Source organism: Coregonus lavaretus (genome assembly GCF_964263955.1).
Source record: "Coregonus lavaretus genome assembly, chromosome: 4".
NCBI lineage: Eukaryota > Metazoa > Chordata > Actinopteri > Salmoniformes > Salmonidae > Coregonus > Coregonus lavaretus.
The window spans coordinates 6,524,067-6,543,815 of record NC_139991.1 but is presented as its reverse complement, the minus strand read 5'-3'; the positions used below and the strand labels follow the sequence as shown (position 1 = coordinate 6,543,815).

The 19,749-nt window shown below is 45.1% G+C and overlaps 1 protein-coding gene across 1 annotated transcript; it reads right to left on the bottom strand.

The window, feature by feature from the left end:
• Nucleotides 1–339: 339 nt before the first annotated feature.
• On the bottom strand, nt 340–19,386 carry LOC311127837 (pre-mRNA-splicing factor ATP-dependent RNA helicase PRP16-like). Its single transcript, XM_084159717.1, has 25 exons — nt 19,130–19,386; nt 18,249–18,597; nt 17,889–18,094; nt 17,596–17,766; nt 17,316–17,484; nt 17,060–17,178; nt 16,877–16,950; nt 16,617–16,772; nt 16,302–16,463; nt 13,431–13,538; nt 13,204–13,328; nt 12,950–13,087; nt 12,418–12,604; nt 11,616–11,801; nt 11,198–11,338; nt 10,254–10,481; nt 9,970–10,077; nt 9,745–9,857; nt 7,956–8,164; nt 7,157–7,311; nt 6,860–7,015; nt 6,421–6,681; nt 4,590–4,685; nt 4,349–4,470; nt 340–2,482 (listed from the first exon to the last, which is right to left on the bottom strand). Exons 2-25 carry the CDS (start codon nt 18,575–18,577, stop codon nt 2,401–2,403), a joined length of 3,801 nt encoding a protein of 1,266 aa, XP_084015843.1. The 5' UTR covers nt 18,578–18,597; nt 19,130–19,386; the 3' UTR covers nt 340–2,400.
• Nucleotides 19,387–19,749: the final 363 nt, after the last annotated feature.

Below are 19,749 nucleotides of genomic sequence, written 5' to 3'. Positions count from 1 at the left end.
AATCCATAGCACCGAAGATCAGCGTTGTAGCGGGGTATACATTTTAAGATCATTTTCGATTGAGCAGACAAGCAGTCTCTGCGGATACATTGCCTTTACATTTCAAATCACGCCATAATGCTGATCTTCAGCGCTACAGATTGAATCCAACCCTTAAAGGCGTTTGCGGAGACTGCATTCACGGTAAACGCTGCATGTCGGCTCAATCAGAAATTACCTTTACATTTAAATTGTGCTATATCACAGAACTTCCGCAATATCGATTGAGTCGAGCCCTAAGTGCTCAAATACTGTGTTTTACCTGTGGTGAAGGAATCAAGGACACATAAACCAACAGAGTAAAAAATAAGACAATTTATTTTCAGTTCCCAAAAGTAGTCAAGTTAAAAATTATATTCGCAAGCCATGGGCTGGTGTTACCAGAGCCTAATTTCACATCACAAAACAGAATCACTGACCACCAACAAGACAAGATAATGGTCTGTACAAAACTATACAAAGTCAATCTAGTACACAAATGACTTCAGAATCAAGTCCAACGCTTGGCACTTGCTGAACCACCTTGCTAAACCTGACTACTGTCTCATGTGCAGGACATATCAGTCTGGTGAAGAGACATGTAAGACAGGATTTCCCAAACTCGGTCCTGGGGCCCCCCTCGTGTGCACGTTTTGGTTTTTGCCCTAGCACTACACAGCTAATTAAAATAACCAACTAATCATTAAGATTTGATTATTTGAATCAGCGGTGTTGTGCTAGGGAAAAAACCAAAATGTGCACCCGGGGGGGGCCCAGGACCGAGTTTGGGAAACCCTGATCGAAGAGACGTGCCACAGTTACTCACACACACATACACACATATCAACTCCAACCATGGCCCCTGTAAAATACATTTCTGGGATCATTCACCCACTTGACTTGGAGAGGGGAATCTCAAGATAGAATTGGTGGGCATTTTCAACACAAGGACCATGAGAGGCTGAGGCCGTCATGAGTTTCATCCAGGTTCTGACATTCATATGTATACGGAGAGAAGCTGAGGAATATTACAGTGCTCTAGAGGGCTAATGGGGTTAGGAAAAGCTCAATTGCTAAAGCTTGTCCTCCAAACAGTTAGCATGAAGGGTACGTGTTAAGGTAGCTACAGATATAAGGTCTGAGACACTCATGCCACAAGCACAGTTTGGATAATGCTTCAGTCAGTGAAGGGGTACTTCACCATGGCACAGGCCATTTGCTACACACGACATACAAATGATAGAGGTCAGCCAGTTGTACAATGTGAAAATGATCTCTTGAAGGAGATTTGAGAGGGACATGATGAAATTGAAGAATAAAACATTTCAGTCAGAATTCATGGACACATGACACAGTACTACTTCTACCTCCTCTCTCTACTCACACTGAATGACATATAGCCCAATGAACACACTATGGGATCAGGCTAGTTTGAACCATCTGTCCACTTATGATTCTGATAGCACAATGCAGCACTACTGATGGGGGGGGGGGATCTATACAGTTACATATCGGGATATTATTTGACGATATATCGTATCATTTTGACAATATCACAATATTTTTGCGCTAGTTGGCTGTACCTGCACCAAAACATCAATATTTTCCTTCATAGCTTGTTCTCCATCTTCTTAAATAGGGAGCCTGAATAGGGTATTTGTATTCAGCACTTATTTGCCTGACTGATCTCATGGCTCTCGCTTGTCCCTCTGCAGCAGATATATGGTGAGCAATATGTTTGGAACATCGACTCGCAATAAAATCACAGTATCGAATCGCAATACATATAGAATCGTGAGAATCGCAATACATTTCGTATCGGCACCAAAGTATCATGCTAATATCGTGTCGTGAGTCTCTGGCAATTCCCAGCCCTATTGAACACAGTTTATATTGATCGGGGGAGACTACCATCAAGAAAACAGCCCCTTGTAGGGTACAGTAGGAGATGGAACAACTAAACATTTCCTGCTTGGACACTGTAGCCAGTGAAGGATTATGATAAAGGCTTAGACAGATTTTCAAGGTATATCAAATACCCTTTAAAGACGATACATTTTCAATGATGTTCCATCATTGTGTATTTTTTTTAACTATCACAGAAATAGAAAATACTGCATTCTAACGGCCGTATATCTCTCTGCACGTAAAAATGGAGGGATGCTATGTGGATTTGCTGACGGAAAAGGTCTGTTGTGGGAGCCTCATGCCTTATACAAGTTCTACCTCTGCTGGCCTCTGTCTGAACTGCGGCTGGTTCCGGACAATAGGAGGGGACAGTGTTCCAAGCCCTCTCAGCAAGGCTCATCCAGTGATGGTATGGTACATATACAGGTAATATTTAGTGGTGAGTTCAAGTGTTTAAGTCTTAACAGAGGAGATCTAGAGCCCAAAACGAGCTGGGGTGCGCTTTGGGGTCATGGGTGCCTCCTCCTTCCTTCCCGGGGTGCAGATTTTCACAGCCCTATCGAGACAAAATAATAAACAATTGGCAATGACAGAAGAGAATAAGAAAACACTTGCCATGCCAAAACATAATGGTTGTTTCTATGTTCATTGTCAGAGTATTTGACTCAGTGAAGTGACCCGCTGCCATTCCTTTCATCGTATAACAGGAGTGCTACAAAACGGGCAGCTAGAGAGGGACAGGCTAGTAGAGCGGGACAGGCTGGTAGAGAGGGACAGGCTGGTAGAGAGGGACAGGCTGGTAGAGAGGGACAGGCAGGTAGAGAGGGACAGGCTGGTAGAGAGGGACAGGCTGGTAGAGAGGGACAGGCTGGTAGAGAGGGACAGGCTGGAAGAGAGGGACAGGCTGGTAGAGAGGGACAGTAGAGGGGGACAGGCTGGTAGAGAGGGACAGGCTGGTAGAGAGGGACAGGCTGGTAGAGAGGGACAAGCAAAATCTATCATCTTTCATTACAGCAGCGCGACACCCTGACACTACCCAGCATTCTCCCCTCAGTCCTCACACACACCAGCAGCAGCCATCAGGCCATAACCCAGTACTTCCCTTCATCCCTCGGAACAAAACGTGTAGTAAAAGTGTTTCATGGGGGCCCCTCAGCACGGTGAAGGGATGCTTGTGTTCACAGGCAGGCGGACAAAAGCAGCTGAGAGCCCACGAGAGAAGGCCATGTTCATTATCATACTTCTGAGGTGCTCGCTCTCTAATCTAATTCTTAATCCTCCGCGTTTTAATATGATTATTTTGGAGACTGACAGATTCACAAAGACGCTGATATAGCAATAAACCTGCTGATTAATTAACAATAAAAAAGTGTTCTTTTTTTCCTCCCAAACCCATTTCTCTTTTGTGAGCCTTGTGGAACGGGTGCGAAATAAAAAAATGTCCTTTCTCATTTGAAAATTAACGCTGGCTCCTTTCTCCCCTCTGCTGTGGCACCATTTAAATTGCAGCAGTAATGGGGGTCAGCCAGGAGTCAATATTATTTATTTTTGTCTCATCTGGAGGGACTGGAGGTAAGAAAAGCTCATCATGGAAAGTGAGAGAGGTAGAAAAGACAGAGAGGATAAGAGAGAAGGAGAGGCAGAGAGATTTAGGGAGAGATGGGTAGAGAAGCAGCTAAATTAATCAGCTTCTACGACTCGGAAGGGGTCCATTCTGGAAAACAAACATTATTTCCCATTTACCCCCATTGTAAAAGAGCAAACTTTGTAGTTTGCTGTATTGTTCAATGTTCATATAACCAGGTCAAAAATCCCGACCTACGGTTCGCAATGCTCCCACATAGGGAAATAGAGCCTGCGAGAAGAGCCCTGTGCCTTCAAACTATTCAGCATTGGAGAGTGGGAAATGTAGGGACACGGTGTCCAAGTAGGCTACACGTAGCTATGTGTGTGGATAAAATTTTAATCACAGGTAACTCGTTTAGTACAGTCCGTTTGTAACTCCACTCACTACTTGTAGCTTTATAGTGTGTTGTTGGTCTTGGCTAGCTTAATGTTCTGGTTGGTAGCTAGCTAGCACTCATGTGGCTAACGTTAGCGCTGTCATGAAAAGTTCAATATTCAATATTACGTTTTTCTAAGTAGTGAGAACGCATGGGAGCAGGCAATGTTGAAAAGTAATCTTTAGACATGTACTTTTCTTAAATTTAGTTTTTAAATTGACTAAAACAAGCAGACAACAAGAAAATTGCGTTTGAAAAAGTTCAAGGTTTCGCTGTTAGCCAATTGGGTAACCAAGGTAACCACAGGTTATTTTCCCCACAGGTAGGCGGGGCCCCGACACTCTATTTAACACCAACTGGGACTATTGTCAGAGTGAAACCTCTCTGTGAAGAATAGATGAAGGTAGATGAGTGTATACCTGACGCTGCCCACGTTACTCTTCCTGTCCTGATCCTCTCTCCTGCTCCTCAGTTGCTGCTCCGCCAGAGACATCTCCTCCTCCATGTTAGTGATCTCCTCCTTGGCCCGCCGCCGGTTCTCCTGCACAGAGAGAGAGAGAGGAACAGAGGGGTGAGAGGAGAGAAAGGGACAGAGGGAGGAGGAATAATCCCTGAGACGTTAGGAGGGAGGTAGTAGGGGGTTGAGTAACAAGAGCTTACCATCCTGCTCTTCCCTGCCTGTTTGACGCTGTAGAACATGGGCCCCAGCTCAGCCAGCCACTCCCCATCCACCGCAGTCACACACTGCATGTACTCCTACAGTAGGGACACAGGTTACTACACATTATAACACAGCTAGAAGAATAATGTACACTGCTCAAAAAAATAAAGGGAACACTAAAATAACACATCCTAGATCTGAATGAATGAAATAATCTTATGAAATACTTTTTTCTTTACATAGTTGAATGTGCTGACAACAAAATCACACAAAAATTATCAATGGAAATCAAATTTATCAACCCATGGAGGTCTGGATTTGGAGTCACCCTCAAAATTAAAGTGGAAAACCACACTACAGGCTGATCTAACTTTGATGTAATGTCCTTAAAACAAGTCAAAATGAGGCTCAGTAGTGTGTGTGGCCTCCACGTGACTGTATGACCTCCCTACAACGCCTGGGCATGCTCCTGATGAGGTGGCGGATGGTCTCCTGAGGGATCTCCTCCCAGACCTGGACTAAAGCATCCGCCAACTCCTGGACAGTCTGTGGTGCAACGTGGCGTTGGTGGATGGAGCGAGACATGATGTCCCAGATGTGCTCAATTGGATTCAGGTCTGGGGAACGGGCGGGCCAGTCCATAGCATAAATGCCTTCCTCTTGCAGGAACTGCTGACACACTCCAGCCACATGAGGTCTAGCATTGTCTTGCATTAGGAGGAACCCAGGGCCAACCGCACCAGCATATGGTCTCACAAGGGGTCTGAGGATCTCATCTCGGTACCTAATGGCAGTCAGGCTACCTCTGGCGAGCACATGGAGGGCTGTGCGGCCCCCCAAAGAAATGCCACCCCACACCATGATTGACCCACCGCCAAACCGGTCATGCTGGAGGATGTTGCAGGCAGCAGAACGTTCTCCACGGCGTCTCCAGACTCTGTCACGTCTGTCACATGTGCTCAGTGTGAACCTGCCTTCATCTGTGAAGAGCACAGGGCGCCAGTGGCGAATTTGCCAATCTTGGTGTTCTCTGGCAAATGCCAAACGTCCTGCACGGTTTTGGGCTGTAAGCACAACCCCCACCTGTGGACGTCGGGCCCTCATACCACCCTCATGGAGTCTGTTTCTGACCATTTGAGCAGACACATGCACATTTGTGGCCTGCTGGAGGTCATTTTGCAGGGCTCTGGCAGTGCTCCTCCTGGCACAAAGGCGGAGGTAGCAGTCCTGCTGCTGGGTTGTTGCCCTCCTACGGCCTCCTCCACGTCTCCTGATGTACTGGCCTGTCTCCTGGTAGCGCCTCCATGCTCTGGACACTACGCTGACAGACACAGCAAACCTTCTTGCCACAGCTCGCATTGATGTGCCATCCTGGATGAGCTGCACTACCTGAGCCACTTGTGTGGGTTGTAGACTCCGTCTCATGCTACCACTAGAGTGAAAGCACCGCCAGCATTCAAAAGTGACCAAAACATCAGCCAGGAAGCATAGGAACTGAGAAGTGGTCTGTGGTCACCACCTGCAAAACCAGTCCTTTATTGGGGGTGTCTTGCTAATTGCCTATAATTTCCACCTGTGGTCTATTCCATTTGTACAACAGCATGTGAAATGTATTGTCAATCAGTGTTGCTTCCTAAGTGGACAGTTTGATTTCACAGAAGTGTGATTGACTTGGAGTTACATTGTGTTGTTTAAGTGTTCCCTTTATTTTTTTTGAGCAGTGTATATGACAGCTCTTTCTGGTAGAACATCTTCAGCTCTGAACAGTACAGATCATAGGTTAGCAGTATGTTGGTATATGTATTATTGTGTGGAGGTTGGGTCTCTTACCTTGGTGGTCATGACCAGCTCGTGGTAGGTGATGTAGTCGGGGGTGTAGCCCATGCCAAACAGAGAGCTGGTGGGGTGGAGGTGGCAGGGCATGCCTGTCCTCACGTTGACATACTCCCCTATTCCCTTCAGCTTGGCTGCCTGGTGGAAGTAGGCAGCACAGATACACTTCCTGATGATGTCCCAGTCTGAGCCACAGGACACCAGGTTCATCCTCTGCTGCACCATGATGTCTTTGAGCTGGGAGCGCACCTCACGCACCTAAAACACCCACACACAGAGACACGTTAGCTACCGGAGAACTAACAGAAGAGGACATTTATTCAATACACATTGCTCAATGTGTGGATATTTTGATGTAAAGTGGTAATCAAGTGCATTTCGATCCCAAGATAGGGAGACTGGACAGAGAGGGTAAAGGAGAGGGGCGTTGACTGACCTTGCGCATGGCCTTGGTGTGGATGAAGTGTTCGTTGCACCAGATACTGGAGTAGTTGTTGTTCTTCCACTGTAAGTAGACATTCAGGTAGGTCAGGTGGTCACTCTCTGGGACCGAGAACTTCTCCCTCACCTGGTCACTCTCCTCCTCGCGACCCTGGAAAGGTCAGGACACAGGAGAAATACAGGGGTCACACAACTGTCCAGTGTGTAATGTGAATAATTCTTAACAGAAACATAAACAAACATTAGGAACATATTAAGACATGAATTGGTTGGCGATCTCAATGACATCTACCTTAGGCCTGTAGAAGATGGCCGGTACAGACAGCATGGAAACGATGATGAGGATGTCAGCACTGCAGCCCATGTCACATGATACGATCAGCATCTTGGACAGAGCCGGGTCCAGAGGGAACTCCACCATCAGCCTCCCAGTGGGCGTCAGGGCACCTGAGGGGAACACAAATCATTTACGCACTTCCTGTCTACAGACAGAGGAGAGGGGGAACACAATACAGGTGACATCCGCCAGTGAAGGATGGTTGTAAAAAAATATTGAAATCAAACTTTGCCAGCTCTGATTTAAATGATTACATGACTGACTATAAGGAGCTTAGAGGGAAAGTGCAGAGGCAGAACAGGCTGTGTTGGCCAGGTAAACCTTAATCAGAGATAATCTGCTGTTAACACACCACACAGGCAAACGTCAAAAGTCCTCCAGAGACACCAAATCCCCTAATCCCCAGAGATCTGGCTCAGATGAGACAGAGATGAGAGTCAGCCAGTCAAATCTAACAGAGGATAAAGCACTATGCAATTACTCCACTACCTACATCACAGTGCTACCTAGCTCTGTACTTTACAGGGTGCAGTGCATGTACATACTATTACAGCAACCTATTGCCTAGTTTCATCATCCAAGTCTCTCCTCGCAGCACATTAAGTAGTTATTGTTAAATCTGTTGGCTGTATTGCTGGTGGGGAACACATACTTATTCCACCCTATTTTAACCTTGTTTTCTGAGATCAATTTATACATTTGGAGGCCTAATCTTGACTGATGTGGTCCAGGCCAGGCCAGGGCAGAGACCCACCTGTGTTGTCCAGGGCCCCCAGGATCCAGAGCTGGTACATGGAGTTGAGCATGTTGTCCTCAGGCGGGGGGTCCATGAAGTGGAAGAGCAGCAGATCCTGGACCCCCAGGGACTTAAGCAGCAGCACCACGTTGGCCAGGTTGGTCCGCTGGATCTCTGGAATGGTGGTGGTCAACATCTCATTCTTGAAGGCGCTCTGGGTGTAAAGCCTGGATGGACAGAGAGAGGGAGAGATGGACTGACAATGAGAGGGGGGAGCTTATTGAATAATCTAGCAGACACATTTTTCTAAACGCACAAATGCTCCATAGAGTGACAGGTCTGGAGATGCTGCCTTCACCACCTGGTTAAACCCGCTCTGCATGGCACTGATATGATTTCACACTGTGCTCTAAACCTGTAACAATGGCACCGTGATTGAGAAGCCTCCGTTCCATGAAAGCTGAACGCTCCCCAACTGATGTTTAGAGAAGGGCAAAGAGACAGGCCTACTGCACATTATAAACATTTAACCAAGCTACTTATGAGGCATTTACTATCAAACTATTTAGAGCAGCTCCCATTGCTGCTTCAGACTGATAGGCCTGGCCTAACAAAGCATCTCTCAACCATTTCAGTTAGTGGCTAATCCCTCTGAAATCTGTGCATTATGAGGGAATGATCTGTGTGTGGGTTTACGCCAGGTTGTGTGAATGTGCTTGGTGTAGTCACAGCTAAGAGGTGCTTTTGAGTAGCAGATTCTTCACACAAGTCGAGTCACCCAGCACGTCACCTCCCACCCCTCCAAACGCCTAGGCCCCACTCATTCTAAAGCTCCACTCCCAAATTGATTCTTCACATCTGTGTGTGTGTGGGGAGGGGGGTAATCTTGGTAGAGGGGCTTTTAGAAGCATCCCAGCTCATTTTTCAAGGCAAAACAATCACGTGGTGTGTGTGTGTGTCACCATCTCCCTCAACTTGGGGAAGTATGAGAGATAGGAGAAAGGTCATGTGAAATCTCAGAGAGAAGGGGCTTTTGTGTCACATTTTCCCTGCTGTAAACAGAGTTAAACTGCATGAAATCCTGTGGAGATTAGGATTCTCCCTCCCTCTCTTCCACCCAGCCTCTGATGGTTTTGAAAGCAGCCCGGCCTCCTTGCAGATCAGAGGCCTGGACGGCCCATCTGAGGGGAGCTCTGATGTGCATCAGCCAGAGGACGAAACACCGGCGGCGGCATTACACACAACAACAACACTTCAGATACACACCCGTTTCAGCACGGCTCACCATACAAAAGGATGCTAATGTTGTTAGCTGCTTTTCTACCTTTTTGGTGGAGAGGAGCGGTTGGAATGAGATAGCAGGCAGAGTGAGGAGAATTGTGTAATTCAGCCTGTTTATTCCTGTATCTAGGCCCAGAAAAACATGAAAGAGGGAAGATATGGCTGATCTAAGGTTTAGTTCCAGACTGCTGCAGTCTGATGTAGAGGAGTACTGAAGACAATCAGAGAGGAACAAAAAGTATAGTTCTAGAAGACAGGACACTCTTGACATAGACCAGTGTCAGCCATGTGAATACTCCCTTCCTGCTAGCCCTGACTGGAACACTCAGACATCACACAAAGGTGACACCTTCAAATAACTGCCTTTCATTACACCATCATTATGGCTCCATACTTCTCTAGCACCACTGGAGGACTAAGGCAGCCCTCTGGAAACTGAGAAAGGTGGGAGGACTGTACATTTGGAGTGCGAGACTGCGTGAATGTGAGTAAGTGTGAGCTTGTGTGTGTGTAGACAGCGACTTGCCTGTAGCACTGTCCTGGCCCTGTACGTCCTGCTCTGCCCGCACGCTGGTTGGCGTTAGCCTGGCTGATGGGGTACACCTGCAGGGCATCCATGCCAATGCGAGGGTTGAACACCTGTCAAAGAGAACACATCAGCAACAAACACAACACAGAGAAATACTATCCTAACATGGCTGGTCTTCTTTCATTTGATAGTCTGGGGAAGATCGTGAGGGCGACAGGGTACCTTGAGTTTGCAGTATCCAGCATCCACAACAAACATGATACCATCCACAGTCAGGGAAGTCTCGGCGATGTTGGTGGCAACGATGCACTTCCTTACACCATCTGGAGCCTGGCAGCCAGAAAACAAAACAAAGACATCAGGAGGAAGTGTTCCTTTTAGTATTAGGTATATGCATTCCAACTCCCTAATTACAAGTATGCTTGTGTACAAAGGATACTGCAGTATATTAAGAGTTCCAACTGTACATGTTAGCATAACAACAGTAAATGGGTGTGATTGGTTACCTTCTGGAAGATCTTGGCCTGGAGGTCAGAGGGCAGCTGGGAGTAGATGGGCAGTACAGTCAGAGGAGGGGCACTCTCCAGGTCCTCCAGACGCTCCACGATCTGGTCTGACGTCACCTCGATGTCCTCCTGGCCAGGCATGAAGATGAGGATGTCTCCCCCCATACCACTGAGGTGGATCTGTAGGGCCTGCTTCACTGCTGCCTCCACATAGTCTTCCTGGGGAGTCTACACACAGATAACACTGTTAGAATACACAACAACTACACACTACCTCGGTACAAATAACAGTAGTCTTACGCCATGACCAAACCGGCACCGCGGGTGCGTTCGCCATTGTGAGCATGATAATTCTGTCTATCTCCACCAGACGCGATCATGACACGCAGGTTAAAATACCAAAACCAACTGTGAATCAATTCTATTAATTTCAGGAAAGGTCATAACACATGAAACATTCATGGACATTTAGCTAGATAGCTGTTGCTAGCAGTTTGTCCAGGGAGATGAACATCGGGTTGTTATTTTACCTGACATGCAAAACAGTCCTCTTTTTAGCTGGTTCTTTGTAGATTTGACAAAATGTGTGTTTCTCTACTCTGACGATTAATCCACAGATAAAAGTTAAACCAAGTTAGTTTTTTGTTATCTTTGATTAAATCTCTCCTTGTTCGTTTTTCAAGCACCCACGTCGGTTTGTATATTTGTGAAAACCAATAAGGAGATGAGAGAGGTGGGACTTGCAGCACATCGAGCGTCTTAAATAGAACCAAGTTCTATTTTAGCGTTCCGTAAAGTAGTGTGGATGAAATGATTGAAAAACATGCATGTGTAAATGTATTACGCAACGCTCGGCACGAAATGTGGCCGGTCTAGTCAGAGTGCAAGTCAATATACAAATGATCCTTACGTTGAAAATATGAATGGAAAGTTGGACACAATACCTTGCTGAATAAGATATCTACAGGGAAAGTTCTTCCTGGAATGTGGAATATGGGAACGTTCCCGAAAAATGCAGCAAATTTGTCAGAGTCCATGGTGGCTGAGGTGACTATCAGCTTGAGGTCAGAACGCCTCGATACAACCTGGAAGAAAAGGTGAGAGAGAGAAAGTTCTACTACTGCTTACAACAAGATAACCCAAAAATATGCATGCAAAATAATAATCACAATTTAATAACATCCAGTGAGTTGTAAAAGTGTCTCCCTGTGGTCTAGCAGTCTAAGCCACTGCCCCTGGAGCACATGTATCACTGCCAGTATGAGTTTGAATCCAGCCCACTGCTCTTTCAGCACTCTCTCTCTCACCTCTATCCAATAAACATACAAAATACTTTAAAAATACAAAGTGTCTCCCCCTGACCTCTCGTAGCAGGCCGAACAGCACGTCTGTGTTGAGGGAGCGTTCGTGGGCCTCGTCCATGATGACAGCACTGTAGTGGTCCAGATCTGACTCCCTGAGAGACTCTCTCAGCAGGATCCCATCTGTCATGTACTTTATCACAGTCTTCTCCGACGTACAGTCCTCAAAACGGATCGCATAACCCACCTGCAAAGCAAAAACTGAACGGTTTAGTAGTGAACTACATATATTTACATTCCACGTATGAATTACGGCCTTCAAACTACAGTGCTACGGGTCAACCAAAGAAACAAGCTGGCGAGGAGAGTTCAATTACAAGTTGTAGAATGGAAGCGGTGTACAATCTCTGAGTCACCACTAGATGGAGGTGTTGTGTTGCACACATATGAATACAAGCATCAACACCATAAGGAGAAAACCAATAATAATAATAATAATAATATGCCATTTAGCAGACGCTTTTATCCAAAGCGACTTACAGTCATGCATGCATACATTTTTGTGTATGGGTGGTCCCGGGGATCGAACCAAGACAGCACCATGAGTCAACATCAATTGACAGATGACCTCTAAACACAGTGAACATTGATATCTGTTGGAAAAAACACTTATTCCGTTCTGGAGTACTTCCGTTCCTCTATAAACAAGTTAATTGCAGTTCATAAACTCTTGCCAGGTTTGTTACACTGGGTTAACTGATAAGAGTGGTTATCCACTGCTTTGACTGATTCATAGATCAGTTTTTCTCAGATCTAGTTAATGTTTGCCTAGTGGCTCCTCCATAAGCCAGCTGAATGCTCACCTCCTCTCCCAGGTTGCTGCCCAGCTCCTCGCTGACTCTCTTGGCCACGCTCATGGCTGCCACTCTGCGGGGCTGGGTGCAGCCCACCATGCCGTAGCTGGTGTAGCCGTCCTCGTGAAGGTACTGGGTCAGCTGGGTGGTCTTCCCACTGCCCGTCTCCCCCACCACGATCACAATGCTGTTGTCCCTGGAGAGAATCCCATCACAACCACTAACATTAAAACCCTGATGGGACTTTTCAACCTTATGAAACTGTGGAAACATGAATAACGGCTCACGAAAACAGATCTGGAAGTGTATTTGTCAATGATTTACAAATGCTGTCTAACATTACCTTAGTCACCTGTGATGTGGTCATTCTCTAACCAAAGGTAAATCACATATGAACATTCTGACTTCACAGCCCCCAATTCCCACCTTCATTGCCATACATGTCTTATCCTACACCCTGAATGAAAGCCTGCATCTGGGGTAAGGCTGGGGGTGATAAGTGGTCCCAGGACAGCCAGGCCGGGTCCAGTAGAGTAGCTACCTGATGATGTTGAGCAGTTGCTGCCTCACAGCGAAGATGGGCAGATACTGCCTCTGCTCCAACAGGGTCTTCTTCTTAGCAAACTCACTGCTGGCCTCATTCTTATCTTTCATGTGGTCTGCAAACTTCTGATCCGTTCTGGAGGGGAGAGGAGCGAGGGAATTATTGAGGTTGTTCTTGTCACATTTCTAAACTGATATTTAATAAACATTCAAAATGGACACAAAATAAGCCTTTAGTAAAGGGCTTGTTACCTGTAGTCCACCTTGCCATCCTCACCCACTGGCTTGCCCCCAGAGCTATCCCCGTCCTCGGTCTTCTTGATGCCCATGATGTCACCCAGCTTGGTGCCTGCCAGCTCCCAGTGTTTCTGTTGAGCCTGGAGAAACAATCAAAATGACACACAGATATTCAGCCAGTAACCATACCATCAACTACTGTATAGCTGTTTTAAACATTGCCTTCCCTCCACTCAGCCTACCTTCTTGCGTTCCTTCTGCTCACGGTGCTTGCGGACCAGCTGGCTGCCCTTGCGGGAGATGATGGCCATGTCGGAGGTGGCGTCTTTCACAGGGATGACAGGCTCCGGCTACAGCACAGAGAGACACCAGCAACAGTACCCATTCAGTACACAGCAACTCTGATAGTAAATCTACTAGTTATTACTCAACCAGCTCCAAATGCGTTTCAGCAGACTCTCACAATCCCTCAACAAGCCTGCAACAGCTCTCGTCCCATGGCTTAGAACTTAAAAGTACATACACTCCACTACGTATTTGGACAGTGAAGCTAAAAATATATATTTGGCTCTATACTTCAGCTTTTGGATTTGAGATCAAATGTTTTCTACGAGGCGACAGAACGTCACCTTTTATTTGAGGGTATTTTCATACATATGTTTTACCGTTTACAAATTAAAGCACTTTTTTTTATCTAATCCCATCATTTGAAGGCATCATAAGTACAGTGCCTTCAGAAAGTATTCCACATTTTGTTGTGTTACAGCCTGAATTTAAAATGGATTAAATCGTTTTTTTTTTTCTCTTCTCACCCATCTACACCCCATAATGACAAAGAAAAAAATGTTTAGCAATATTTGCACATTCTTTTTTAAATTCTTCAAGTGCTGTCAAGTTGGTTGTTGCCAAGCCTTCAAGACGATTTAAGTCAAAACTGTAACTAGGTACCAATCAGGAACATTCAATGTCGTCTTGGTAAGCAACGCCAGTGTATATTTGGCCTTGTGTTGTAGGTTATTGTCCTGCTGAAAGGTGAATTTGTCTCCCAGTGTCTGGTGGAAAGCAGACTAAACCAGGTTTTCCTCTAGGATGACTTCTGTGCTTAACTCTATTCCGTTTCTTTTTATTCTAAAAACCTCCCTATTCCTTGCCGATGACAAGTACATCCATAACATGATGCAGAGTGGTACTCAGTGATGTGTTGTGTTGGATTTGCCCCAAACATTTCTTTGCCACATTTTTTGCCGTTTTACTTTAGTGCCTTATTGCAAACAGGATGCATGTTTGAGAATAATACCGGCTTCCTTCTTTTCACTCTGTCATTTAGGTTAGTATTTTGGAGTAATTACAATGTTGTTGATCCATCAGTTCTCTCATATCACAACCATTAAACTCTGTAACTGTTTTTAAAGTTACCATTAAACTCTGTAACTGTTTTAAAGTTACCATTGGCCTCATGGTGAAATCCCTGAGTGGTTTCCTTCCTCTCCGGCAACTGAGTTAGGAAGGACACCTGTATCTTGGTAGTGACTGGGTGTATTGATACACCATCCAAAGTGTAATTAATAGCTTCACCTTGCTCAAAGGCATATTCAGTGTGTTTTTTATTTTAACCCATCTACCAATAGGTGCCCTTCTTTGAGAAGCATTGGAAAACCTCCCTGTTCTTGTGGTTGAATCTGTGTTTGAAATTCACTGCTCGACTGAGGGACCTTACCCAGATAATTGTATGTGTGAGGTACAGAGATGAGGTAGTCATAGAAAAATTCATGTTGAACACTATTATTGCACACAGAGTCACACAACTTATTAAGCACATTTTTACTCCTGAACTTATTTAGGCTTGCCATAACAAAGGGGTTGAATGCTTATTGACTCAAGACATTTCAGCTTTTCATTTTTAATTAATTTGTAAACATTTCTAAAAACATAATTCCACTTTGACATTATGGGGTATTGTGTGTAGGTCAGTGACACAAAATCTCAATTTAATCACTTTTAAATTCAAGCTGTAATACAACGAAATGTGGAAAAAGTCAATGGGTGTGAATACTTTCTGAAGGCACTGTATTTGGACAAATTCACTTATACTGCATTAAATTCTATCAAAAGTTTAGTATTTGGTCCCATATTCCTAGCAAGCAGTGACTAAATTAAGCATTTGACCCTACAAACTTGTTGGATGCATTTTCTGTTTGTTTTGGTTGTGTTTTGGCTTATGTTGTGCCCAATAGAAATTAATGGTAAATTGTGTCATTTTGGAGTCACTTTCATTGTAAATAAGAACAGAATTTGTTTCCGAACACTTCTACTTTAATGTCGATGCTACCATGATTACAGACAATCATGAATGAATCGTGAATAATGATGAGTGAGAAAGTTAGAGGCAAAAACATCATACCCCCCAAAAAATGCTAACCTCCCCTGTTATTGGTAATGGTGAGAGGTTAGCATGTCTTGGGGGCATGATCTTTTTGCATCTGTTGAACAAGTTTGTGGAGTCACAAGCTTGAGGTAGTCATTGCATGCTAGGAATATTGGACCAAATACTAAACTTTTGATTAAATGTAATACACAAAGTGAATTTGTCCAAATACTTATGACACCTTCAAATGGGGGGACTAGATACATGAAGTGCTTTCATTTACAAACTGTAAAACAGAAATGTATGAAAATACCCTCAAATAAAAGGTGACATTCTGTACTGTCATCTGGGGCTGGGACGATAACAGCATTGTGATACTCGTTAGTATTGTGACAAGGAAACAAAACACAAAGCAGATTTAACTTCTTTAGGAAAACAGCCCTAATGTTGGAAAGAAACATCATTATGTTGTCATCTAGAGTCACATTTATTTATTTTCCAAGCTATAGTACACAAAATATTTTACATACAGCAGGTTGTTAAAGGACCAAAAATGGTCGTCTGCTTCGTGTTGTCGCGACACTGGTTTCGCCACAGCCCTAGTGGCGCCTCACAAAACATTTCATCTCAAATTCAAAATGCTGGAGTATAGAGCCAAATTAAACGTTTTAGCTTCCCTGTCCAAATAAATACGAAGGGGAGTGTTGGTAATTTCATTGGCCCATAACGTGCTGTAATGATGTATTACCTGCTTGGTGAAGACTATCCTCCCATCCAGGAAGGGAGGGACCAGGTTGTGAACCAGCAGGTGGACCTTGGCAGCGTTGTCCTCCTCAAAGTCATCATCCACCTCCAGCCTCTGGACCACTCCACTGGTCAGCATACGGTTAGTCTCCCAGCGCTCATTATCCTGGCAGGAGGAACACAACACACATCGTTATACATACAGTCACACACACAAAATTCAAATCCATGGATGGTATTAACGATCAAAACTATAACTAAACGGGCTACATACACCCAGGGATGGAGGTGGTCACAGAGTAGGAACACAGTGCCATACCTCATTGATCTGTCGTCTCTGGGCAGAGATGCGTTTCTGTGTCTGCTTCTGCAGGATCTGCTCTCTCTTCTTCACATAATCCTCAGAGGTGGAGGTCAGTGGGTTGTGGAACTCGTCATAGCCTTCGTCCATCATGTACCAGTCTCTGTCCGCTTGCTGCAACACCACAGGGCAATAGTCAATACATAGAAACGTGCATTTATGAATGTTGGGAAAGCTATTCATTTGTGTTACTGCTAAGACTCCACATGTCCACTCACCTTCTGGTCCTCCTCCCACTGCTGCTTCTCATCATCATTATCAAAGGCGATGCCATCCTCTCCTTCATTCTTACCTGGGGCACAGAGACACAATCCACAAACATCAGCAAGCCTTATCAGAGCATTAATAAGAGCTCAAACGTGACTGGGGGAAGAGGGAGAGGGGAAGGAGGAGGGGCTTACCTTTCCCACGGGACAGACGAGGAGTGGAGCCCAAGTGCTTCCTGTCATTGGCCCATTCGTTGTACTTGTATGATGGGGTGGGAAGGGGTGAGTCATCAGGATACCTGCCTCTGACTGACCTGGGAACAGAGACAAGAAAAGTTCATTTCAAAAGCTGAAAATAACACATTTCTAATAGCCACTGAAAATGAGTCTTTAGATAGTGCTATAAAACCCAGTCAAATGAACATACAAGTGTTGAGCTGCAGTTACTTACTTGTCCTTCCTCTCGCTCTCCCGTCCAGAGCGGGGGCTGCGCTCCGACCGTTCAGACTTGTCAGAATCCTTGTGTGAAGGGGCAGGAGAGGGAGATTCCCAGTGGGAACGGCGTGAGCTGGCATAGCCGCTGTCATCCTCATCCCAGCTGGTGCGCGAGGGAGTGCCATCTGAGTCAAAGGGTTTGCGGAATGGAGGGAGACAGAGTGGTTAGTGTATTGTAGGCATGACCCAAGGACCTTAAATAACTGCCTGTCAGTGGGTGTGGCAGGGTTACTGACCTTTGGGGCGTGTCTGGGGCGTTGGAGGCTCCTCTCTCTTGCTCCCCCGGCTGATGCGTTCGGAGGACCAGCCTTCTCTCTGTGAGCGCTCACTCCTCTCACTGCGATCTCCACGCTCTGACCGGCTGCTGCTGCTGCTGCCGCCGCGGATGTGACTGCGCTCCCGCTCATCTGCCATCAAAGCAGTTAGCCAATACTTCAGTCACAAATTCACAGACACACAACAGACAGGAACGATTGCTATTGCCAGAATATGAACATTGTGCATGCAGATGTAGAAATGTTTTGCTCACCTCTTTCACCCCGTCGATCTCTGTCCATATCTCTGATCCTCTCTCTGTCCTTCTCCCTCTCTCTGTTCTTGTCCTCTTTGGAGGAGGCGTACATTCCATGCTCACGCCGTTCTTTCTCCCTCTGCTGGTGTTTGCGACGGAACTCTTCGCTGACCCCTCCAGGGTTAGAGGGTGTCTCTGAGCCAGTCACACGGTACTTCCTGCTGCTTTATGAAACATAGAATAAAGTGTCAGTAATGCAACACTGCATGCATGACATCAGTTGAAATGTGATCTCTTTATAGGGAGAGAGTATGTATTCTATGCTAGTAAGAAAATAAGATACAGTAACTCAAACCAAATCACTTCAAAACAACATACCTCTCTTTTTTACCACCTTGGTCCTCCTCCTCTTTGTCTTCTTCATCAGACCCAGAATCACCTTTCCCTTCCTCCCAGTCCATGTAGCAGGACACCTTGGATTTCTTGTTATTCCTGTCATCACTGTCAGCTTCAGCCTGCTCCTTGCCCTCACGCTCCTTTCTCTTTTGAGCTGCCAGCAGATCCAGGCCCAGGAGAGAGGTGCGTGGAGTGGGTGCACGAAAGACATGAGGCTCTACTGCTGCACTCTTGTTCTTCACAATCAGCCCGCCGACCTGCGCAGTGGGGTCACTGCCCTCCAGTCGGTGCAGTGACGCATCATCCTCCATGGTCTCTCTCAAACAACTGTCTGGATTGGATACCACATGTTTTGTGAGATTAGCCAACTACTAATTCTGTAACGTTAGGGATGTGTCAGATAATTTAGAACAAAACACTTAATCAAAGGCACTTTGCATACGGACATTTGAACGACTTGAGAGATTATTACATTAAACGAATCGATCAAAAGTGTAAAATCGCGCCCGAATAATTCACGGGATGTATTTTAGATTGCTACAGTAGCTAGCTAATTTATCTTGCTACCTACGCAGCTATTTAGTCAGTACTGTCGCTACACTAGCTACATGTAGATGTATCTACATCTAACGCCAATGAACGACCAGCAGAAACTATTATGACTTAGTGACAGACGTGACTTCAAAAAAACATTTTTAAAGTAGCTAACGTTACCTAGCTAGCTAACAGGATATCGCTCAGCCAATGAATTAATTAGCGAGCTAGCTATTACGTTACAAAAAGGAAATTAAACTAATAGCTACGACTGTACATCCGATATTACAGTTGTAAAATCCCATTCAATAAAACACGGGCTTGCTTACCTTTAACAATAGGTGGTGAGTCTATCAAGACGCTGACACTAGCTAGCTAGTATTTTTTTAGCGAACTAGCTAAACCTGCCACATGTATTTATTGTAACTAAAAAAAGTATCTTCAATAACATTAACAACCCGAGTTACTGGGAAAATACCATTCATGTAAGTACGAAAACTGTGCCACCCACTTGAGATGATTCAAACCATTACGAAATAGCTATTATCTTTTGTAAATTATGCGTTTTTTGTTTACAAAGACAGAAGCCGCCATTGCTATCCCACAATTCCACGGGATATATATATAAAAAAAAAAAAAACTTTATTAAAATTCTGTACCAGAACACTGGACAATCTATTTTCTTCTTCATGTGGCTTTCTTCTTCATGTGGCTTTCCCGCAGATTAGTTGCATATTGCTGCATTTCGCAGGTTGGAGTGCGAATTGCACATTTTGGTCACAAAAAATTAAAAGGGAAAAGGAGAATGTGAAAAACTTTAATTGCACCACCATCTAACACTGCACCTATACACTATCCCAAAAAATCCACCACCCCATCCCACTACTTTGACCCTAAATTATCCTACACCAGGCCATCGGCCTGGGAGGATCGAACCCCTCTCAAAACT

Coding starts and splice junctions, on each gene's coding strand:
- LOC311127837 (XM_084159717.1), bottom strand. CDS start 18,577: ATGGAGGATGATGCGTCACTGCACCGACTGGAGGGCAGTGACCCCACT. Junction 10,482..11,197: donor TAGATATCTTATTCAGCAAG/GTATTGTGTCCA, acceptor ATCTGTGTGTAG/ACTCCCCAGGAAGACTATGT. Junction 4,686..6,420: donor AGCTGGTCATGACCACCAAG/GTAAGAGACCCA, acceptor TCCCTACTGTAG/GAGTACATGCAGTGTGTGAC.